At 48.6% G+C, this 24,148-nt stretch overlaps 1 protein-coding gene across 14 annotated transcripts in view; it reads right to left on the bottom strand.

Annotated features, from left to right (window-relative positions):
* The window catches only part of LOC106575511 (guanine nucleotide exchange factor DBS), a 66,408-nt gene that overhangs the window by 2,312 nt on the left and 39,948 nt on the right, over window positions 1–24,148 (bottom strand). For 6 of the 14 annotated variants that reach the window (XR_006760018.1, XM_045699025.1, XM_045699018.1 and 3 more), the window contains 24 exons: window positions 14,495–14,614; window positions 14,262–14,378; window positions 13,946–14,095; window positions 13,559–13,683; window positions 12,619–12,733; window positions 12,359–12,478; window positions 11,245–11,436; window positions 9,373–9,564; window positions 8,942–9,101; window positions 6,896–7,040; window positions 6,180–6,246; window positions 5,879–5,994; window positions 5,543–5,705; window positions 5,203–5,421; window positions 4,829–5,050; window positions 4,432–4,603; window positions 4,233–4,305; window positions 4,038–4,132; window positions 3,691–3,783; window positions 3,439–3,495; window positions 3,132–3,206; window positions 1,702–1,782; window positions 502–611; window positions 147–372 (listed from right to left, as the gene is read on the bottom strand). Coding sequence is in view for 13 of the 14 variants with exons in the window: in XM_045699025.1 (XP_045554981.1) it covers window positions 147–372; window positions 502–611; window positions 1,702–1,782; window positions 3,132–3,206; window positions 3,439–3,495; window positions 3,691–3,783; window positions 4,038–4,132; window positions 4,233–4,305; window positions 4,432–4,603; window positions 4,829–5,050; window positions 5,203–5,421; window positions 5,543–5,705; window positions 5,879–5,994; window positions 6,180–6,246; window positions 6,896–7,040; window positions 8,942–9,101; window positions 9,373–9,564; window positions 11,245–11,436; window positions 12,359–12,478; window positions 12,619–12,733; window positions 13,559–13,683; window positions 13,946–14,095; window positions 14,262–14,378; window positions 14,495–14,614 (3,205 nt within the window). In the remaining variant the exon portion in view is untranslated. Of the gene's footprint in view, window positions 1–146; window positions 373–501; window positions 612–927; window positions 1,783–3,131; window positions 3,207–3,438; window positions 3,496–3,690; window positions 3,784–4,037; window positions 4,133–4,232; window positions 4,306–4,431; window positions 4,604–4,828; window positions 5,051–5,202; window positions 5,422–5,542; window positions 5,706–5,878; window positions 5,995–6,179; window positions 6,247–6,895; window positions 7,041–8,941; window positions 9,102–9,372; window positions 9,565–11,244; window positions 11,437–12,358; window positions 12,479–12,618; window positions 12,734–13,558; window positions 13,684–13,945; window positions 14,096–14,261; window positions 14,379–14,494; window positions 14,615–24,148 lie in introns of those variants that run through there. The other 8 variants (XM_045699019.1, XM_045699030.1, XM_045699021.1 and 5 more) reach the window with 7 other exon arrangements.

The raw sequence follows: 24,148 nt of genomic DNA, 5'->3' as shown, positions 1-24,148 counted from the left end.
GATACTTCTAAAACAAACTAAAATACAGACACACTCCTGTTACTTTTCAAAACAGCTGTTTGGGTTGCAAGATACAGTCCCCTCTTGCACAAACCGAGAGAGAGACTGAAGAGAAAGAGGCAGACAGACAGACGGAGCCAGTGTACCTGAGCTGCAGAGAGACTGCGAGGACTTGGACTCTGTGATGAGGGTGAGAAGGTTGGCTGCTGCTACCCAGCCATCTTTGTTGCTCCCCAAGTTTCTAACAAACCACTGTCCGTCATCTCCCTCTTTAATGAGCTGCACCATGTCTCCACTCTTCACTGACAGGTCCTGAGGCCCTCCTTTCTCCTTCTCATAGTCCGCCACCACTGTGAACCTGTCACCGACAGCCTGGGTTCACAGGGTAAAGGGCAAAGTTCATATGTTTGCATCCAGTGTGTCATGTAACCATGTATGTTGCTAGGGAATAACAAGTAACTTTCATAACATGTTGTAGACATGTTGGCGACCATGACTCACCAGCTTCCTGCCTCCCTCATCCTCAGGGTCAGAGTTCATGGGGTCCTCGGCGCTGGAGTACCCATCATGCACTTCTGGCACGTCCATGGAGAAAGAGGCCTTGTTCCAACCTAGGGGGAGAAGGGAAAGAGAGAAGGAGAGTAGGAAAGAGAGAAGGAGAGTAGGAAAGATAGAAGGAGAGTAGGAAAGATAGAAGGAGAGTAGGAAAGATAGAAGGAGAGTAGGAAAGAGAGAAGGAGAGAAGGAAAGAGAGAAGGAGAGTAGGAAAGAGAGAAGGAGAGTAGGAAAGAGAGAAGGAGAGTAGGAAAGAGAGAAGGAAAGAGAGAAGGAGAGTAGGAAAGAGAGAAGGAAAGAGAGAAGGAGAGTAGGAAAGAGAGAAGGAGAGTAGGAAAGAGAGAAGGAGAGTAGGAAAGAGAGAAGGAGAGTAGGAAAGAGAGAAGGAGAGTAGGAAAGAGAGAAGGAAAGAGAGAAGGAGAGTAGGAAAGAGAGAAGGAGAGTAGGAAAGAGAGAAGGAGAGTAATAGAATTCAGCAAACTCGATTGATATCTAGATTAAGATTTAGCAGTGGCACCAAAAATTCCAAGACACATCCAAGATAGATTGCAATTTAGAGAATGTTATTGTCATGGAATGTTTGATCCAAACATGAAGGATAGTTTGTCAAACTAGAGAAAGGGAGTGACAATCAAGAGGAAAGGAGGAGTGGACACTAACACAATCATACACAAGACAAGGTGATAGGTACAGTGATAGGTGACGTGTGTGGTGAGAACTTGATGCAAACACATCCATTGACAGAGTACACTGCAAATCCTCAAACAGAACCACAAGAACCAGATTAGAACCCAAAGAACATGATTGAATAACCAAGAAGAACAGAGGTGGAGTCCTAGCATCCAGTGAGACCTAGATCAATGCATTGTGATCAGTCAGAAACGCAGACACACAGCAACCAACACGGCAACACATGCTACAGAGAGAGACACAGTTTGCCTTACAGTAAACAAACAACCCAAATCAGTATTTTCCGGCTGTGAATATCACACAGATATTCAACAGCAAATCTCAGAGAAGATTTGTTTGTGATTGTGGAACAAGCTAGTGATTTGTGACTATGTGTTGGGGGTAAGAAGCAGAGCAGGGTCCAGGCCAACCACACAGTGCAGCAGGGTGTTCCTCCCAGGCATGTTGTAACACTACCTCTCCTTTTGGCCTGTAAGAGACTAGAGGTGCTGAGCCACTTGGCCCTGCTCAGAGTGATGTGAGGAGTCTGACCAGGCTCTGAGGAGAAGAAGCAGTAGCAGTCAGCAACGTCGTCCAGATGAACGCTGTGTCTGCCACTCACGTGGCTTTGAAGTACACAGGTGTAGGTTGACTCATCCATCACACTGTATGACGAAGGCCTTTGAGGCCAACAAGGCATGTCATTGATTTTTCCCTTGTTTAAAACAAGACATTGTTGTATGCATCTTCTGTAGTCAACGATCGTCAAATTTGAATTCTCTTATCTGGTTCATCTCCATGTTGCTGTCCCTCGTCAGTCCAGTGTCTTTACCTAGACAGCACCATGGCACTCAGCGGGCCTGGTGGCTGAATGTCGATCATTGATCTACCACAGTTCATTCCCTCTCCAGTTTACTCAAATAATGCTTGCATGATGGTCACACAGAGATATATTTTGGGATGATGGGGAGTTGACATGGTGCTGAGACGACTACAGTGAGGGAGGATCAGGATGGATGGATGACTACAGTGAGGGAGGGTCAGGATGGATGGATGACTACAGTGAGGGAGGGTCAGGATGGATGGATGACTACAGTGAGGCAGGATCAGGATGAATGCCTACAGTGAGGGAGGGACAGGATGGATGGATGGATGACTACAGTGACCGAGGGTCAGGATGGATGGATGACTACAGTGACGGAGGGTCAGGATGGATGGATGACTACAGTGAGGGAGGGACAGGATAGGTGAATGACTACAGTGACCGAGGGACAGGATAGGTGGATGACTACAGTGAGGGAGGGACAGGATAGGTGGATGACTACAGTGAGGGAGGGACAGGATAGGTGGATGACTACAGTGAGGGAGGGACAGGATAGGTGGATGACTACAGTGAGGGAGGGACAGGATAGGTGGATGACTACAGTGACGGAGGGACAGGATAGGTGGATGACTACAGTGAGGGAGGGACAGGATAGGTGGATGACTACAGTGAGGGAGGGACAGGATAGGTGAATGACTACAGTGACGGAGGGACAGGATAGGTGGATGACTACAGTGAGGGAGGGTCAGGATGGATGGATGACTACAGTGTGGGAGGGTCAGGATGGATGGATGGATGACTACAGTAGACTACAGTGAGGGAGGGTCAGGATGGCTGGATGACTACAGTGAGGGAGGGTCAGGATAGGTGGATGACTACAGTGAGGCAGGATCAGGACTGATGACTACTGTGAGGGAGGGTCAGGATGGCTGGATGACTACAGTGAGGGAGGGTGAGGATGGCTGGATGACTACAGTGAGGGAGGGTGAGGATGGCTGGATGACTACAGTGAGGGAGGGTCAGGATGGATAGATGACTACACTACAGAGTCAAACACAGGTATGACATGGACTAGATAGAATACCTTTACACCCAAAGGGAGTTGGGTCACTCTTAATCTCGTGGCATTTGGCTTTATGGTCAGGGCTAAGGGGGGATCCTGTCGGCCGAAGAAGAGAGACAGAAGAGAAGGAAACAGAGAGAAATGATAAAGAGAGCAATAGAAAAACAGCTGTGAGAGAGGGAAGAACTTCCTGAAACTGACTAGAATAATTAGCTACTTGCTAAAACTATTGGAGACATCTAAATAATGAGGCTGGGGGACAGGCCTACTAAAACAGACACTAATTCTAATATTTGATGTATTAACCACAAACTATACTGTAGTATACCTGGTTGAGAGAATACCATTGGTAATGTTAGACTTTTACCAGCAGGCTGAAGAAATTCTGCAAAGGAAAGCATGCCAAAATATCAGTCTTCAAAAGCCCTGATGCAGTCGACTACTGGAAAGGATGTGCCCTGTCTAAACTCATGTTGGGGGTAGGTTAAGAGAGCTTGGGGTTGACTTCAAAATGGAGAACATATCTTTGCCATACATGATGACAACAACATGGGGGATGCCTCCAGAACACTAGGGTTACCTTTCTGACTCTTCAGGTTGCTGAAGCCTTGAAGGGTAAAACGCTTTTTAGCCACTGATGCCCTGTCAGTGGTGGGACTGGTGACTGTCTCCTCTACAAACATGGTAGAGAAACAGGGACAGGAAGGAGAGAGAGAGTAAAATGGTTTGAAGAGGAAAAGAAGAGAAAGAAAGCTCAGATTAAAAGAGGAACAAGGAAGGAGGAAGTAGGAAAAGATTGAAGGACGGCTTGGGTACCTAACCAGACGAGGGGGCTCACTAAAACTGCAACAGAAGTTTGCTTTCTTGTCATGAGCATTTGATAGAAGTAAAAAACGTTTCTTTAATCAACAAAATAGGGCAACTCACCTTTGTGGGAGGAGGGGGAGTTGGGGTCAGAGTTGACAGCATCTGTCTTCTTCTCTTCTCCCTTCTTCACGCTCTTCTGACAGTTCCTAAATGGACTAAGAGGGAGAAACAAACAGGTGAAAAAGAGAAGAACCAACCATGTTGATTCCTTCTCTCTAACTGGCTCTAGCCATGGTTCTCTCTGTAAAATCTGACCTGAGACAGATAGGTGGGCTGTTGCTGGTTGGACTGGGAGACATTGTGTCTGACGCCTTCTTTTGACTCGATTCTGGAACAAATCATCACAGTTACTAACAGAACACAGACACAACAACAGAGAATTTAGCATCCAGATGTGTATCAACTCTGGAATGTGTGTGCGTGTGTCCGTAATGCCGCAGATCCCCTATCTTACCCCTGCAGGCCTTCAGCTGGCCAGTCAGAACCTTTCTGATCTCGTTCAACCAAGATGTTTTGATCTCAGGTGTCGCAGCCTGGACGATAAACACCTCCTCTCTGGAATTACACCAGATCTCAAACTTCTTGTTGTCACCCTTGGCGCTCTCTGTGATGCCCACCGCACTCATCTGTTTGAGAGAACCAAAGAATATTACACTCCTAAATCACTGTTGAACTCATAACATACTATAGATCCAAGTAAAAATCCAAGGAGAGCCAGCCAGACAGCCAGCCAGACAGACTGGCAGAAAGTCAGTCAGGACATTGAGGAAGTGTTTGAAGCTGTACGAGGGGGCTTTCTCGTAACCCTCCCCCAGACAGTGAGCCAGCCAGCCAGACATAAACAGACTCACGTTGAGGGAGTGTTTGAAGCTGTAGGACGGGGCTTTCTCGTAACCCTCCCCGTTCTCCTCCCGTCTCTTACAGAAGAGCAGGGCTTTTTCATGCAGGAACAGGTGTCTCTGCATGGGCTTGAAGCGGGCCAGGTCCTTGACCTTAGCGTGACCTTTCTTGTGTTCCGTCCACACGCTGAACGACCCCTGCATCAGCAGCCTGCCCAGCTCCGTCAGGCTCCCCTGGGGATCAATAAATTAACACAATCAATCAATCACAAGTAGGAAAGATAACTGAGTGTTGTCTGTGGTACAGAAGATGTTACACTGTTGGGTAACTTCTTCCTCTCCACCCTAAAGCACGAGGAGAATAGGGGGGGTCGTGGTTAGCTGACCTCATATCCTGTGATGGCGATGAGGTGCATGGAGTCGTTGACAGCCTTCAGGATCCCCAGGATGGAGGACAGCGCCTCCTGCAGGTCCTCTGAACCCTCACAGCCCTTACTGTACTTCAGTAACTCCTTCAGTATCAGCTGGTATTTGGTTATCCTCTGGACTGGCTTGAGGAGGTACGAGTCCAACCCCAGTTTGTGTTCCAACTTTCTCTGGCACTCCTTCGTAAAAACAAACAATCACACATCAATACATTTAATTTTTAACAAGCTTACAGTATACTGATCTTGAGGATCCTCTCCAAGATACACTGAGGGCCCTGAAAGAAAGGTGAAAGGTTACCTGGAAGAAGGCGCAGTCGGAGCACTGTCTCCACAAGCTCTCGGAGCGAGGTTTGTTCTGACAGTACTTCTCATAGATCTGCAGGTCGCCCATCCTCTCCAGGAAACAGCGTCCCACCAGCTCAGGGACGTCTGTGTAGGTCTCCAGCTCCCTGAGGAATGTCCTGATGAGAGACACAGACAGACAACGGGACACAGGTCAGTACTCCCGAGGTTGGGAAGCAGTGGGTCGGTATGGTTGAATGAACGTGCCTCTTCTGGAACAGCTGTTCACAATGACAGGACATTGCTCAGTAAACATTATGTAACATGAGTGTTGCAGTGGAGTAAAAGTCACCTCTTGTGGAACTGGTAGATCTCCGGCATGTTGCCAAACAGGACATCCTTCCTGTTGAGCAGAGCACTGGGGAGGAGGTGGGCCATGGCTGGGTTGTCCATCTCTGCAGCATAACCCTGGATTAACAACACATACTAAAATGTTAACACAGGACAATCTGAAAATGCACATCTATGATAAGTCCATTTTCAACAATAACACACACACACACACACACACAGACACACACACACACACACACACACACACACACGACAGTAAGTGAAGTAGTGGCGACCTCTAGTGGTCAGAAGTGACACACCTGCAGTACACAGAGTAGCTCCTCTACATACACCCTCTCAGTCTCCAACAGCTCGTTCATTACATGTCTGTAGGAACAAAACAACATTCTATTTAACATCAACATATTGTATTATTATTTTGATAAACTATACCAAGTATGAAATATCTAACTATCTTTCTAACTATCTCTTTTCAATTGTGTTTCACAAGAGGATTAATTCATATTGATCTTTTTAAATATATATATTTTTTACCCCTTTTTTCTCCCCAATTTAGATCTTGTCCCATTGCTGCAACTCCCCAACGGGCTCAGGAGAGGCGAAGGTCGAGTCATGCGTCTTCCGAAACATGACCCGCCAAACCTGCCCGCTTAACCCGGAAGCCAGCTGCACCAATGTGTTTGAGGAAACACCGTCCAACTGACGACCGAAGTCAGCCTGCAGGTGCCAGGCCCGCCACAAGGAGTCACTAGAGCGCGATGAGCCAAGTAAAGCCCCCCCCGCCAAACCCTCCCCTAACCCAGACGACACTGGGCCAATTGTGCCGCCCTACGGGACTCCCGGTCACGGCCGGTTGTGACACAGCCTGGGATCGATCCCGGGTCTGTAGTGACGCTTCAAGCACTGCGACGCAGTGCATTAGTCCTCTGCGCCACTCGGGAGGCCGTTCATTGATTTATTTTAAGGCATTTCAGGCTATAGTATGACATCATTGACCTTTGACCCCTGACCCTACCGTCGGAGCACAGCCAGGTTCTCCTCCTCCTCAGACAGAGAGCCGTGTCTGCTGCCTCCGTTCTGCACCTGGACCTCCACTATTCTGCAGTTTTCTACGTTCAAGATGTTATCCTCTGCATTCCTTGTCTCTTGACTCCTGTGAGCTACAAGAAACAGAAAGACGGGATAAGAACTACTCATCTGATCTTCAAACAACCAACAAAAAAGTCATTTCAATCAATCAATGATATATTGTCGGGGAATGAGATATTGTTTAAGGCACAATTGCAGTTCTTACATGCCACTAGATGGCAATGAATGGATCAGAAACAGGACAGGCTACTGCTGACCTGCAAAACAACTCAGCAAAATGTAAAACTGACCCTTACCTCAACCAAACCCTTAACCCTTACCCTAACCCAATTTGAACCTATTCTGAAATAAAATATTAGGAGTGTCCGTATAGCTTTTTCCATCAGAACCAGAGAGACAGGGAGGGAAAGACAGAGAAAGAACCAGAGAGACAGGGAGGGAAAGACAGAGAAAGAACCAGAGAGACAGGGAGGGAAAGGCAGAGTCAGAACCAGAGAGACAGGGAGGGAAAGGTAGAGTCAGAACCAGAGAGACAGGGAGGGAAAGGCAGAGAAAGAACCAGAGAGACAGGGAGGGAAAGACAGAGAAAGAACCAGAGAGACAGGGAGGGAAAGACAGAGAAAGAACCAGAGAGACAGGGAGGGAAAGACAGAGAAAGAACCAGAGAGACAGGGAGGGAAAGACAGAGAAAGAACCAGAGAGACAGGGAGGGAAAGGTAGAGTCAGAACCAGAGAGACAGGGAGGGAAAGGTAGAGTCAGAACCAGAGAGACAGGGAGGGAAAGGCAGAGAAAGAACCAGAGAGACAGGGAGGGAAAGACAGAGAAAGAACCAGAGAGACAGGGAGGGAAAGACAGAGAAAGAACCAGAGAGACAGGGAGGGAAAGACAGAGAAAGAACCAGAGAGACAGGGAGGGAAAGACAGAGAAAGAACCAGAGAGACAGGGAGGGAAAGACAGAGAAAGAACCAGAGAGACAGGGAGGGAAAGACAGAGAAAGAACCAGAGAGACAGGGAGGGAAAGGTAGAGTCAGAACCAGAGAGACAGGGAGGGAAAGGCAGAGAAAGAACCAGAGAGACAGGGAGGGAAAGACAGAGAAAGAACCAGAGAGACAGGGAGGGAAAGACAGAGAAAGAACCAGAGAGACAGGGAGGGAAAGACAGAGAAAGAACCAGAGAGACAGGGAGGGAAAGACAGAGAAAGAACCAGAGAGACAGGGAGGGAAAGACAGAGAAAGAACCAGAGAGACAGGGAGGGAAAGGTAGAGTCAGAACCAGAGAGACAGGGAGGGAAAGACAGAGAAAGAACCAGAGAGACAGGGAGGGAAAGACAGAGAAAGAACCAGAGAGACAGGGAGGGAAAGGTAGAGTCAGAACCAGAGAGACAGGGAGGGAAAGGCAGAGTCAGAACCAGAGAGACAGGGAGGGAAAGGCAGAGAAAGAACCAGAGAGACAGGGAGGGAAAGACAGAGAAAGAACCAGAGAGACAGGGAGGGAAAGACAGAGAAAGAACCAGAGAGACAGGGAGGGAAAGGTAGAGTCAGAACCAGAGAGACAGGGAGGGAAAGACAGAGAAAGAACCAGAGAGACAGGGAGGGAAAGACAGAGAAAGAACCAGAGAGACAGGGAGGGAAAGGCAGAGTTAGAACCAGAGAGACAGGGAGGGAAAGACAGAGAAAGAACCAGAGAGACAGGGAGGGAAAGACAGAGAAAGAACCAGAGAGACAGGGAGGGAAAGGCAGAGTCAGAACCAGAGAGACAGGGAGGTTAAGGCAGAGTCAGAACCAGAGAGACAGGGAGGGAAAGGCAGAGAAAGAACCAGAGAGACAGGGAGGTTAAGGCAGAGTTAGAACCAGAGAGACAGGGAGGGAAAGGCAGAGTCAGAACCAGAGAGACAGGGAGGGAAAGGCAGAGAAAGAACCAGAGAGACAGGGAGGGAAAAGTGTGATATGTGGAACAGAGTGCAGTACTCACTAGGAGGGGACATGGGGAACTTGATGATGGCTTCAGGCCTGGGAGCCACTGGCTGGACGGGCCGTGTCTGTTTGGCTGCCAGCTTCTTCAGACTGACCCTCCTCTTCTCAAACATCTCCTGCATGGACACCTGCTTTTGGAACACCTTCTCTACCTGCTCCTGTTAACACACACAGAGTGGAGGGAGGGTTAGATGCGGACGTTTTGAGGGTGTATCTCAATCGTCAAAAACGTCTTCCTCGTCTCTATTCAATAGTTTGATTATACTTGGGGCCAGGAGTTTTTCCTGACCAGGTGGAGAGGGGAGGAAAAACCTGGAAAAATATCTAGACCTCCTGGTCAGGTCTAGTGTTCAAAACAACTGGCCCACCAAATACAATGTTTTCTCCTCATGTAATGTATATCTGGTGCCTCCATGGGGCGCCACCTACCCTGAGCTCTGGGTTGAGGATGGAGTCGTAGTCCCTCCAGATGCCGTTGAGGTCGGTGATCTGGTGTTGGGCCGCCGTGTCCAGGTACTTCTCCAGCTCCTGCAGCGCGGCCTCTGCCCCGTCCTGAGACTGACATCTATCTACCGGCTGGGAGGCAAGGAGGTAAATCCCTTCCTCACACCACCTCGATGCCTAGAGAGGGAGGGAGGGAGGGAGGGAGGGAGGAGAGGGGTTCATTATACCACAGGTCAGAGGGAGAATGACTCCTTGAATGGCTGAACTCAAACCCTAACTCTTATACCTTGACACTTGTCAAACATCTGAAAGATTCCATCAGCTCTCACCTACTAGAGGGCTACATTGACCAATCACCCGGTTACTGATCCCCATCTAAACCAGGGTTTGCCAGTGTTTCCATGGCCCTACTTCTCCCCTCCAGCCCTCACCTTCTCCAGACAGTGGTGCAGCTCCATGACCCTACTTCTCCCCTCCAGCCCTCACCTTCTCCAGACAGTGGTGCAGCTCCATGACCCTACTTCTCCCCTCCAGCCCTCACCTTCTCCAGACAGTGGTGCAGCTCCATGACCCTACTTCTCCCCTCCAGCCCTCACCTTCTCCAGACAGTGGTAGTGCTCCATGACCCTACTCCTCCCCTCCAGCCCTCACCTTCTCCAGACAGTGGTGCAGCTCCATGACCCTACTTCTCCCCTCCAGCCCTCACCTTCTCCAGACAGTGGTAGTGCTCCATGACCCTACTTCTCCCCTCCAGCCCTCACCTTCTCCAGACAGTGGTGCAGCTCCATGACCCTACTTCTCCCCTCCAGCCCTCACCTTCTCCAGAGTGGTGCTGCTCCACGACCCTACTCCTCCCCTCCAGCCCTCACCTTCTCCAGACAGTGGTGCTGCTCCATGACCCTACTTCTCCCCTCCAGCCCTCACCTTCTCCAGACAGTGGTAGTGCTCCATGACCCTACTTCTCCCCTCCAGCCCTCACCTTCTCCAGACAGTGGTGCAGCTCCATGACCCTACTCCTCCCCTCCAGCCCTCACCTTCTCCAGACAGTGGTGCAGCTCCATGACCCTACTTCTCCCCTCCAGCCCTCACCTTCTCCAGACAGTGGTGCTGCTCCATGACCCTACTTCTCCCCTCCAGCCCCCACCTTCTCCAGACAGTGGTGCAGCTCCATGACCCTACTTCTCCCCTCCAGCCCTCACCTTCTCCAGACAGTGGTGCTGCTCCATGACCCTACTTCTCCCCTCCAGCCCTCACCTTCTCCAGACAGTGGTGCAGCTCCATGACCCTACTTCTCCCCTCCAGCCCTCACCTTCTCCAGACAGTGGTGCAGCTCCATGACCCTACTCCTCCCCTCCAGCCCTCACCTTCTCCAGACAGTGGTGCAGCTCCATGACCCTACTCCTCCCCTCCAGCCCTCACCTTCTCCAGAGTGGTGCTGCTCCACGACCCTACTTCTCCCCTCCAGCCCTCACCTTCTCCAGACAGTGGTGCAGCTCCATGACCCTACTTCTCCCCTCCAGCCCTCACCTTCTCCAGACAGTGGTGCAGCTCCATGACCCTACTTCTCCCCTCCAGCCCTCACCTTCTCCAGACAGTGGTAGTGCTCCATGACCCTACTTCTCCCCTCCAGCCCTCACCTTCTCCAGACAGTGGTGCAGCTCCATGACCCTACTTCTCCCCTCCAGCCCTCACCTTCTCCAGACAGTGGTGCTGCTCCATGACCCTACTTCTCCCCTCCAGCCCTCACCTTCTCCAGACAGTGGTGCAGCTCCATGACCCTACTTCTCCCCTCCAGCCCTCACCTTCTCCAGACAGTGGTGCAGCTCCATGACCCTACTTCTCCCCTCCAGCCCTCACCTTCTCCAGACAGTGGTGCAGCTCCATGGCCCTCAGGAGGAGGACCTTCTTGGTCTTGAGGAAGGAAGTGACCTCATCACACACGGCCCTCAGCTCACTGCACTTAGGCAGGATGGAGTCCTCAGCGTAGTGAGCACTCTCAATCAGCCCATCCCCCTCAGCGGCCAGGGACAGAGCCCAGTCCAACACATCCTGGAGAGAGAGAGGCACAGGCAGGTGAGAACACACACACGACTATTGCACAGCAAAACAAAGAAATATGAACAAAGCAGTCATAATGGAAAGCCATTAAATCCATGTTACTTCCTAGTTGCCTCTGAAATAAGGACCTATGCATAACAGCCAACTCAGCATTTTACACAACATATACAGTCTGTAAAGATTTCACTGTGGATGTTCTGGGCCTTATTGCAGGCATTGTGGATTCAGTTCATGTCCATATATGTGGTGGGAATGTAGAATGAGGGAGCAGGTTGTTTCTGTGGTGCAGAACCAGAAGTAACACCATCCACTCTACCACCACCAAACCCAGCTGCAGAACCTCCCCCACACAACCCTCTCTTCCTCCCTCCCTCCCTCCCTCCCTCCCTCCCTCCTGCTGCTCTGCAGCCCTGCAATGGTCTGGGCCATCGAAGGCGACAAGCTCTCTTTCTACACACACGCACCGACACACACACACACACACACACACACACACACACACACACACACACACACACACACACACACACACACACACACACACACACACACACACACACACACACACACACACACACACACACACACGCCATGTTTTCTAGTCACATAGGGACACAGCAGTAATGTATGTGTGAACCAACCAATAGAGGTATGGTCCACTGCACGTGAGTCTCATCTGTACAGTCAATACGGTCATTGAGATGAATGGGGTCTATAATGTACTGGGGTACAACTAGAGCGGAAACAGGATATGACCCATGTCAGCTGGTGGAATCTCATCATTCAACTTTCTACATTCATTTCACTCATCGTGTTTTGGATCTGTTAGACAAGTTGATGAGCTATGGGGAGGATGATGTGTGCTATTGGGATGAAGAGTGTGTGTGTGTGTGTGTGTGTGTGTGTGTCTTACGCAGGCTTTCTCCTCCTGGCTGTTGAGTTCTCGTAGGATGTGTTCTGCATGGGCGGGACTGATGCCAACCTCCGAGATCGCCTCTACCCGCTCTGATACCACATCCAGCTGGGCACGCACCTGAACACACATAGTGAGGGACAGGTAGAGTCAGAACACACACACACACACACACAGAGACACACGCACACACTACAAATTCACAAACATTGACTGGGACTACATCTCCCATGATGCTCTTGTGTCCCTGTTCCCCTCACCTCACGGAAGTAGTACTCAAAATGGCGGAGCTGCAGACACTGTTCCAGCTTGGTCTGGTGTCTCTCCCAGAAATCATCAAACGCTGTCTCTGTCTCATCCAGCTGGCCCAGCAGTCTACACACGGATGGAGGAAGAACGATAGACGAATGAAGGGATGGAGAGAGCGAGATGGATGGATGGATGGAGGGAGGGAGAGAAAAATGGAAAGGGAATGAAGGATAGAGAGGAGAACCTGAGTCAAAAAAAAGAACTAACAATGGTATTTCAGCTTGGATCTCAAAGTATCACTAACTGAAACCAGTGGAGATCAGAAGTACCTATTCTTTGAAACCAAACCAGTCCTGTGTTTAATCAAATCCCTTACATAACCTACTCCTCCAAGAGCAGAGCACTTTACAGTATAACCAACATAATGTTTTGGGTTATGAAACACTGCAGTTTTCTTTCCTTTGTTCTCCCAATTCTGCTCTGCAGCTGTGAGTGCTGCCACTATGCATCCTATCCCCGTACTCCCAAAATACACCAGAATGGCACGGGGGGCAGATTTCACTGCAGCGCGGCAGAACACAGCCTAGAAGGTTCAGGGTCATGGTGGGAGATGAGAGAGTAGAGTTCTAGGTAACTTCTACCAAGACACACACCACCATTGTTACTAGAGAACATGAATCTTGACTGTTCCATAACCAGTTGGACCTCAGGATATCTCTGTCTTCTTTCCTATCTCTGTTGTTCCTACTGTACCCTGTCCCTTTCTCAACCCATTTCATTAGCATTAAAGGGACAGTTCACCCTAAAATTGATATGGCGCCAAACTTTCCCATTCATTTAAGATTGAGGCATACATACAGATTTAGTATGATCTAAACAACACAACTTTAGACCACTTCTGAGGTATGAGAGTACCTCTAAGCCTGACCCTTGACCCCTGTCCCCTCTGACCTCTGCACGGTGGCCAGGTTCTCCAGCTCGTCCTGGTTCATTGTATAGTCGGGTTCTCTCTGCAGGGGCTCGTTGATGCTCTCCAGGAGCCGGCCCCCCTGGCCCAGGGCCACACACAGGTCCTCCTGAGAGAGAGACAGGACATGGACACATCAGTCAGAGGGATCTACCATTAGACAGTACAGAGTATACAGTCTCAGCTCTAGCCAAAGTCTGTTCTTCAGTATATCTTTCCTCTGAGAAACACTAACATCAGGAACAAATCAGGAACTGAATGTTTAATCATGCCTTGAATTTCAAATGAATTGACCTCAACACTATCACTTAAAACATGGACTTTTTGGTAATAGTCTGCATATTAATGACTTGGTCCCTCCATGCCCTTACCTTCATCTGTCCCTTCTTCTCGGTGTGTGTGGCCAGCAGGTTGGAGGTGGCCTGGGCGTCGTTGGGGAGCTCAGTCTCGGCCAGCTCCGTCCCAAACGACTGCAGGGTCTGAGCCGTGGTCTTCACCATCAGAGCAAAGGCCTCGATAGCCTGAGGACCGGACAAACACAACCCAACTGTGTCATCACTGTTATAAACACACACACATCCTATTGAGATGGGACAGTTTAGAAAGAGTTCAGTTCAGTGCGCAGATTTGGGCCCTATGTAGTCTGTCAGGGGTCTGGTGGGAAGGGTATGGTAGTAGGGTACTCACGGTGCGGTGTGAGATCCAGGTATCATGGCAGTAATCCTGGGTTCCTCCCAGCTCCTGGGGCAGCTGAGTCCGGTCGATGTAGGCGTGGAGCTCCGTCACAGAGCTCAGCATCACCACCTGGGACACAGGGAGGAGAGTCAACGCACATTAACCTACATACGAGACGCATACAAACGTCCACGAACGTCCTCACATCAGACGAGCACGTGCACATGCATATAAAAAAAACATACCGGCACCTTCATCTTGAACTCATCCCTGTTGAACTTGAAGAAGATGTCGGACAGCGTCCGCTGGAATAAGGTGGAGGGCCGCAAGACCAGAACCAGCTGTAAATTCACTGGGAATGAGCCCTGTGGAACACACCCATTCATTACTTAGTGTTGTTGTTGTTGGGGGATAACCTTTCAGAAGTCTTATGGACTTGAATGGAATGCAATGATACAAATTAAATGGACATACATACACACATGCCTTACTGGAAAGAGTGGTAAATCAGGGTAGTGATTCGTCTTGGTAAGCAACTCCAGTATATATTTGGCCTTGTGTTTTAGGTTATTGTCCTGCTGAAAGGTGAATTTGTCTCTCAGTGTCTGATGGAACGGAGACTGAATCAGGTTTTCCTCTAGGATTTTGCCTGTGCTTAGCTCTATTCAGTTTCTTTTTATTCCACAAAACTCCCTAGTCCTTGCCGTTGACAAGCATACCCATAACGTGATGCAGCCACCACCATGGTTGAAAATATTAACAGTGGTAGTCAGTGTTGTGTTTTTCCCCAAACATAACACTTTGTATTCAGGACATAAAGTTAATTTCTTTGCCACATTTTTTGCAGTTTTACTTTAGTACCTCATTTAGATTAGTATTATGGATTAACTACAATGTTTTTGATCCATCCTCAGTTTTCTCCTATCACAGTCATTAAACTCTGTAACTGTTTTAAAGTCACCATTGGCCTCATGGTGAAATCCCTGAGCCGTTTCCTTCCTTTCCAGCAACTGTGTTAGTGACTGGGTGTATTGATACACCATCCAAAGTGTAATGAATAACTTCACCATGCTCAAAGGGATATTCAATGTCTGCTTTGTCCATTTTTAGCCATCTACCAATAGGTGCCCTTCTTTGCGACGCATTGGAAAACCTCCATGGTCTTTGTGGTTGAATCTGTGTTGGAAATTTACTGCTCGACTGAGGGACCTTACAGAAAATGTTATGTGTGGGTTACAGAGATGAGGTAGTCATTTAAAAATCATGGTAAACACTAGTAAACACCATTAGTCCATGCAACTTATGTGACTTAATAAGCACATTTTAACTCCTGAACTTATTTAGCCTTGCCATAGCAAAGGGGTTGAATACTTACTGACTCAAGACATTTCAGATTTTCATTTTTAATTAATTTGTAAATATTTCTAAAAACATAATTCAATTTTGACATTATGGGGTATTGTGTGTAGGCCAGTGACACAAAATAAAAATGTAATCCATTTTAATCAGGCTGTAACACAACAAAATGTGGAAAAAGTCAAGAAGTGTGACTGCTTTCTGAAGGCATTGTAAGCCAGATTGTTAGTGGCTTGTTATAACAGGAGTTGTGAATTACTCTGCTCTACGGGGGGTCTTCAATCGATACTGCAAGACTAGCTAGAGTAGGACAACCTTCCTCAGCCTAGGGCACACAAACAACACTACCCACAGAGATGTAGCATCACCACACTCCACTGCTGCAGGCTACAGCTGACATATATAGCAGGCTGAGTGGGCATAACACTGATCCCTGGAGGAGTGGAGGGATAGCACTTCAACCAACATCACTGGAGGTGCAGCCAAAAATATCTACTGCATGTTATAAAACAGGTGCATCTCTCGCTTGTTTTAGAATAGGTACTTTTTTGAATTCTTTGGGTTGAAGATACTGAGAAGAGATTTCGCCAGAAAACCCAGAATCCACACAGCAACTGACAGCCTGAATATAGCCTATTGTCTGATTGGATGAACCAGAGCCACACACACGCACACGCACGCGCACGCACACACACACACACACACACACACACACACACACACACACACACACACACTCCCCTATGTATTTACTTGGACAGTGAAGCTAAAAGTGCATTTGCAGTTTATTTTGGTGGTGTTAATAGGCATAAAATTACACCCCCCCCCAAAATGCTAACCTCCCCTGTTATTGGTAATGGTGAGTGGTAAGCATGTTTTGGTGGCATGATCTCATTAACGTAGAAGTGTTCAGAAACATATTCTATTCTTATTTACAGTAAAAGTGACCAAAAGAATGACAATACGTTATTTACCATTCATTTCTATTGGGCACATAATCCGAAACACAGACAAAACAAACTGTAAATGCATCCGAGTTTATTGAGCCTCAAGCTTGATGTAGTCATTGCGTGCTAGGAATATGGGACCAAATACAACCTTTTTAACTAAATCCAAATACTTATGACACCTTCAAATTGGGGGACTTTCATTTCTAAACGGTAAAACAGACACAGTGCAACCAGAAAGTATTCATACCCCTGGACTTATTCCACATTTTGTTATGTTACCGCCTGAATTTTTCTCACCCCAAATCCAGATAGATACAAGATGTAATCGCCGTCAAAAAGTTATTCTACAAAGTATTCACTCAGGGGTGTGAATATTTCTGTATTTTATTTTCAAGACATTTGCAAAATCTTGTAAAAACACATTTTCACTTTGTCATTATGGGGTATTGTGTGTAGGTGGGTGAGAAAAAAACATGATGTAATCCATTTTGAATTTAGGCTGTAACAACAAAATGTGAAATAAGTCAAGGGGTATAAATACTTTCTGAAGGTACTGTATGTATGAAAATACCCTCAAATAAAAAGGTAACATTCTGTACTGTCGCCTCATATTAAACATTTGATCTCAAATCCAAAATGCTGGAGTAGAGACAAATTACAAGTTTTAGCTTAACTGTTCAAATAAATACGTAGGGGGTTTGTAACCACAGTAAAACCTCTGCAAATCCCAATTCCAATTAGCAGCATAAGGCTCTATTTCAGCAGTATGATGTCATCTCATATTGCCAAACGGCTGCTTCCCAGAGACTAGCCCACTACATCCACACACAGCTGCTTACCAACCCTGCAAGACCACGTTGCCATGGAAACTGCACTCCTTGGGAGAAAGAGATGAGATTCCACACAGCGCCGGTATCCACATCTGTCACAAAGCCAGTCTATTTTTTATTCATTAATTGCATCCAGTAAATAAAGGACTGCTCTTTCTCACTGAAAAAATGTGTCAATGACCAGGTTTCGAACCTGGATCTCAAGACTGCTTTAGCCCACTGAGCTAAAGACCTAGGCATTTGCTCTGGGAGCTAACACGTGTCTTCAGGGGTCAGGCGAAGTCCCTCAAATCTGAGAGTATTACTGAACTACCACCGCAAAACCAATGAAGAGACCCTGAGAGATAAAACGTGTTCATCTTCATTACCTCACTCTCTCATTATTTATCTCCTAATTAATAATCCAGCGCACGGTCACACTCTATCCTGCACATGACACTCAAACAAATGACTTGATCTGTTTGGGACTGATGGCTGTATGGGACCGATGGCTGTATGGGACTGATGGCTGTATGGGACTGATGGCTGTATGGGACTGATGGCTGTATGGGACTGATGGCTGTATGGGACTGATGGCTGTATGGGACTGATGGCTGTATGGGACTGATGGCTGTATGGGACTGATGCTGTATGGGACTGGAGCAAGCCTGCTGTGATTGGAGCTCGACTGTTATTAGGCTCCTCCTCTCAGTAGATTTGAACCCAATTTGCACATAATACGACCCATTTCTATCACAGTAACCCATCAATATTCTTGGAGAGCTTGGAGTTTGCTGACACTAAAATCATAAAATCCCTTTAACAGCGGGCGGGCGGACGTTAAAAACCATTTAATGAGAACATGGAAGGAGGGGCTGCTTCTTGACCTTCAAACTGTGATTTCCATAACAATACCATCCCATGTAGTCTGACTCTGGTTTATCCAATGAAAGCTCATGTTAAACCCAGCTACACAGTATATGATATACTGTAGGAAGTAATGATGGAACACATATTAGAATAAGGATTTTCACTGGGGTCTCAGCTGGGAGGGAACTCACCCCATCCACCGCTAACGTGTAGCAGCACCCACTTAGGTGATAGGCGGTGGCCATGTTGTAACAGAACACTCAAACCACACATCAGCTAGCTGTTATGGTGGAACAGCTGATTTGGTCATTTATTCTGAACATGTTTTTCGATCTCCAATGACATTCTATAGGGAGTACCATATAGACAGAACATTGATCAGGATAACCTTGACATATGTCAGCTACAGAGGAAGATGTATGGCCTCCAGCATAACAAACACATTCACGAGATATGCCATCACACACACACACACACACACACACACACACACACACACACACACACACACACACACACACACACACACACACACACACACACACACACACCCTCCTGTCACGTCACTGGGAAGCCCCTGCAAACAGATAGCTGAGTAGCCTGCCCCCACTACTATCTCTTCCCCATCACACCCAGCTGAGTAGCCTGCCCCCACTACTATCTCTTCCCCATCACACCCAGCTGAGTAGCCTGCCCCCACTACTATCTCTTCCCCATCACACCCAGCTGAGTAGCCTGCCACCACTACTATCTCTTCCCCATCACACCCAGCTGAGTAGCCTGCCCCCACTACTATCTCTTCCCCATCACACCCAGCTGAGTAGCCTGCCCCCACTACTATCTCTTCCCCATCACACCCAACTGAGTAGCCTGCCCCCACTACTATCTCTTCCCCATCACACCCAGCTGAGTAGCCTGCCACCACTACTATCTCTTCCCCATCACACCCAGCTGAGTAGCCTGCCACCACTACTATCTTTTCCCCATCACACCCAGCTGAGTAGCCTGCCCCCACTACTATCTCTTCCCCATCACACCCAGCTGAGTAGCCTGCCCCCACTACTATCTCTTCCCCATCACACCCAGCTGAGTAGCCTGCCCCCACTACTATCTCTTCCCCATCACACCCAGCTGAGTAGCCTGCCCCCACTACTATCTCTTCCCCATCACACCCAACTGAGTAGCCTGCCACCACTACTATCTCTTCCCCATCACACCCAACTGAGTAGCCTGCCCCCACTACTATCTCTTCCCCATCACACCCAACTGAGTAGCCTGCCCCCACTACTATCTCTTCCCCATCACACCCAGCTGAGTAGCCTGCCCCCACTACTACCTTTTCCCCATCACACCCAGCTGAGTAGCCTGCCCCCACTACTATCTCTTCCCCATCACACCCAGCTGAGTAGCCTGCCCCCACTACTATCTCTTCCCCATCACACCCAGCTGAGTAGCCTGCCACCACTACTATCTCTTCCCCATCACACCCAGCTGAGTAGCCTGCCCCCACTACCATCTCTTCCCCATCACACCCAGCTGAGTAGCCTGCCCCCACTACTATCTCTTCCCCATCACACCCAGCTGAGTAGCCTGCCCCCACTACTATCTCTTCCCCATCACACCCAACTGAGTAGCCTGCCACCACTACTATCTCTTCCCCATCACACCCAACTGAGTAGCCTGCCACCACTACTATCTCTTCCCCATCACACCCAACTGAGTAGCCTGCCACCACTACTATCTCTTCCCCATCACACCCAACTGAGTAGCCTGCCACCACTACTATCTCTTCCCCATCACATAGCCCAGTCCCTCTACCTCCCCCTGCCTCCCTCCTCTTCATAGCCCAGTCCCTCTACCTCCCCCTGCCTCCCTCCTCTTCATAGCCCAGTCCCTCTACCTCCCCCTGCCTCCCTCCTCTTCATAGCCCAGCCCCTCTACCTCCCCCTGCCTCCCTCCTCTTCATAGCCCAGTCCCTCTACCTCCCCCTGCCTCCCTCCTCTTCATAGCCCAGTCCCTCTACCTCCCCCTGCCTCCCTCCTCTTCATAGCCCAGCCCCTCTACCTCCCCCTGCCTCCCTCCTCTTCATAGCCCAGTCCCTCTACCTCCCTCACCTCCTCTTCATAGCCCAGTCCCTCTACCTCCCCCTGCCTCCCTCCTCTTCATAGCCCAGTCCCTCTACCTCCCCCTGCCTCCCTCCTCTTCATAGCCCAGCCCCTCTACCTCCCCCTGCCTCCCTCCTCTTCATAGCCCAGTCCCTCTACCTCCCTCACCTCCTCTTCATAGCCCAGTCCCTCTACCTCCCCCTGCCTCCCTCCTCTTCATAGCCCAGTCCCTCTACCTCCCCCTGCCTCCCTCCTCTTCATAGCCCAGCCCCTCTACCTCCCCCTGCCTCCCTCCTCTTCATAGCCCAGTCCCTCTACCTCCCTCACCTCCTCTTCATAGCCCAGTCCCTCTACCTCCCCCTGCCTCCCTCCTCTTCATAGCCCAGTCCCTCTACCTCCCCCTGCCTCCCTCCTCTTCATAGCCCAGTCCCTCTGCCCCCCCCCGCTTCAGTACCATGCAGTGCAGTGCCTAGAGGTGAGTAATGACACCAACCCTCTGCTCCTCTCACTGCAGGCCCACAGGGACACAGTCACAAATCATACTGGTAATCACAGTCACAATAAAATCACAGACACTGCATGCTTGAGGGTGTGTGTGTGTGTGTGTGTGTGTGTGATTTGCCCTTGGGACCACCATACTGATACAGCACTCTACTAATCAGCAGGTTTCCCCAGCCTGTTTACACACTACTATCACTGTAGCGAAATCAATGAACACACACACACACTTAACAGAGGCTTACAGAGGACGACTGTCCTACCTCAGAAATGTTAACAGCTCAACACCAGCCTCCTCCCCTCCCCTGTCACATGGACAGATCCAATGGGCTGGAACGGGCCGCTATGGCTGGAACAGTCCATTATTATTGGGGGGCTGACAGGCCCATATAAGGAGAACGATGAAGACATGGTTTGCTGATGGGTGAGCTAAAAGGTTAACATTTGTCAATGTTATATTTATAGAAAAGTAATATTTCTGTTTTGTTTGTCTGTTTCATAACTCTGCATTTATTACCACCATTATGAAGAACACATAGATGTGAAGCCAGTATCAAGTATTATGATGGTGATTCCTGGAACTCATTGTGGGTGTTTCATGTTCATCACCCTAGTCAAATCACCCTATCCCCTCGCTAGTCAAATCACCCTATCCCCTCGCTAGTCAAATCACCCTATCCCCTCGCTAGTCAAATCACCCTATCCCCTCGCTAGTCAAATCACCCTATCCCCTCGCTAGTCAAATCACCCTATCCCCTCCCTAGTCAAATCACCCTATCCCCTCGCTAGTCAAATCACCCTATCCCCTCGCTAGTGAAATCACCCTATCCCCTCGCTAGTGAAATCACCCTATCCCCTCCCTAGTCAAATCACCCTATCCCCTCCCTAGTCAAATCACCCTATCCCCTCGCTAGTCAAATCACCCTATCCCCTCGCTAGTCAAATCACCCTATCCCCTCGCTAGTCAAATCACCCTATCCCCTCCCTAGTCAAATCACCCTATCCCCTCCCTAGTCAAATCACCCTATCCCTCCCTAGTCAAATCACCCTATCCCCTCCCTAGTCAAATCACCCTATCCCCTCGCTAGTCAAATCACCCTATCCCCTCGCTAGTCAAATCACCCTATCCCCTCGCTAGTCAAATCACCCTATCCCCTCGCTAGTCAAATCACCCTATCCCCTCGCTAGTCAAATCACCCTATCCCCTCGCTAGTCAAATCACCCTATCCCCTCGCTAGTCAAATCACCCTATCCCCTCGCTAGTCAAATCACCCTATCCCCTCGCTAGTCAAATCACCCTATCCCCTCGCTAGTCAAATCACCCTATCCCCTCGCTAGTCAAATCACCCTATCCCCTCCCTAGTCAAATCACCCTATCCCCTCCCTAGTCAAATCACCCTATCCCCTCGCTAGTCAAATCACCCTATCCCCTCGCTAGTCAAATCACCCTATCCCCTCCCTAGTCCAATCACCCTATCCCCTCCCTAGTCCAATCACCCTATCCCCTCGCTAGTCAAATCACCCTATCCCCTCCCTAGTCCAATCACCCTATCCCTCCCTAGTCCAATCACCCTATCCCCTCCCTAGTCCAATCACCCTACCCCTCCCTAGTCCAATCACCCTAACCCCTCCCTAGTCCAATCACCCTATCCCCTCCCTAGTCCAATCACCCTATCCCCTCCCTAGTCCAATCACCCTTCCCCTCCCTACTCAATCACCCCATCCCCTCCCTACTCAATCACCCCATCCCCTCCCTACTCAATCACCCCATCCCCTCCCTACTCAATCACCCCATCCCCTCCCTACTCAATCACCCCATCCCCTCCCTACTCAATCACTCTATCCCCTCCAGCTACAGCTGTCACAGCCTGTACCACATGCAGAGACAGACAGACAGACAGACAGACAGACAGACAGACAGACAGACAGACAGACAGACAGACAGACAGACAGACAGACAGACAGACAGACAGACAGACAGACAGACAGACAGACAGACAGACAGACAGACAGACAGACAGACAGACAGACAGACAGACAGACAGACAGAGAGACTAACTACTTGCACATCATTACAACAATGTATATAGACATAATAACATTTGAAATGTCTTTATTCTTTTGGAACTTTTGTGAATGTAATGTTCACTGCAAAATGTTTATTGTTTGTTTAACTTTTGTTTATTATCTATTTCATTTGCTTTGGCAATGTAAACATGTTTCCTATGCCAATAAAGCCCTTAAATTGAAATTGAATTGAGAGACAGAGAGAGACAGAGAGAGAGAGAGAACAAAAGAGAATTAGAGGAGCATGTGACAGTAGAGAAGGAGAGAGGAAGAGCGTACAGTAGAAAAAAGAGAAGACAGAAGTGTAAAGGGTGATTATTACTAAATATTTTCTCAGATTGTTCTGGCAATTCTAACATAGAAACTTCATTGGGAGGAAGGATGTTCAACAAGCTTTTTACATTTGTATCAATGTGAGAGAATCAAGATGAAAGTGGCCATATAAGGCCATTTTTAGACCTATACAGTCCTCCTGTGAGACCCTATGATCTGTGAACCGTACATGACAACATCTTGGTGCAATTATACTCCTTATAGTGTGTTCTAAAATACAGAGTAGGAAAACGCTAGCGAGTGAGCCAATCCCATCGATCTCCCTCTCTCTCCTGCAGGTTGAAGTGAGTGTGATGTTGCATAATCTGAAAAGAGGTGATTCTACAGGACTCTCCTGCAGGTTGAAGTGAGTGTGATGTTGTATAATCTGAAAGGAGGTGATGCTACAGGACCCTCCTGCAGGTTGAAGTGAGTGTGATGTTGTATAATCTGAAAGGAGGTGATTCTACAGGACTCTCCTGCAGGTTGAAGTGAGTGTGATGTTGTATAATCTGAAAGGAGGTGATGCTACAGGACCCTCCTGCAGATTGAAGTGAGTGTGATGTTGTATAATCTGAAAGGAGGTGATGCTACAGGACCCTCCTGCAGGTTGAAGTGAGTGTGATGTTGTATAATCTGAAAGGAGGTGATGCTACAGAACTCTCCTGCAGGTTGAAGTGAGTGTGATGTTGTATAATCTGAAAGGAGGTGATGCTACAGGACTCTCCTGCAGGTTGAAGTGAGTGTGATGTTGTATAATCTGAAAGGAGGTGATGCTACAGAACCCTCCTGCAGGTTGAAGTGAGTGTGATGTTGTATAATCTGAAAGGAGGTGATGCTACAGGACCCTCCTGCAGGTTGAAGTGAGTGTGATGTTGTATAATCTGAAAGGAGGTGATTCTACAGTCCCCTCCTGCAGGTTGAAGTGAGTG

This window comes from Salmo salar, chromosome ssa17 (assembly GCF_905237065.1).
Source record: "Salmo salar chromosome ssa17, Ssal_v3.1, whole genome shotgun sequence".
Classification (NCBI taxonomy): Eukaryota; Metazoa; Chordata; class Actinopteri; order Salmoniformes; family Salmonidae; genus Salmo; species Salmo salar.
The sequence above is the reverse complement of the archived record's forward strand: the minus strand, read 5'-3'. Positions and strand labels throughout refer to the sequence as shown.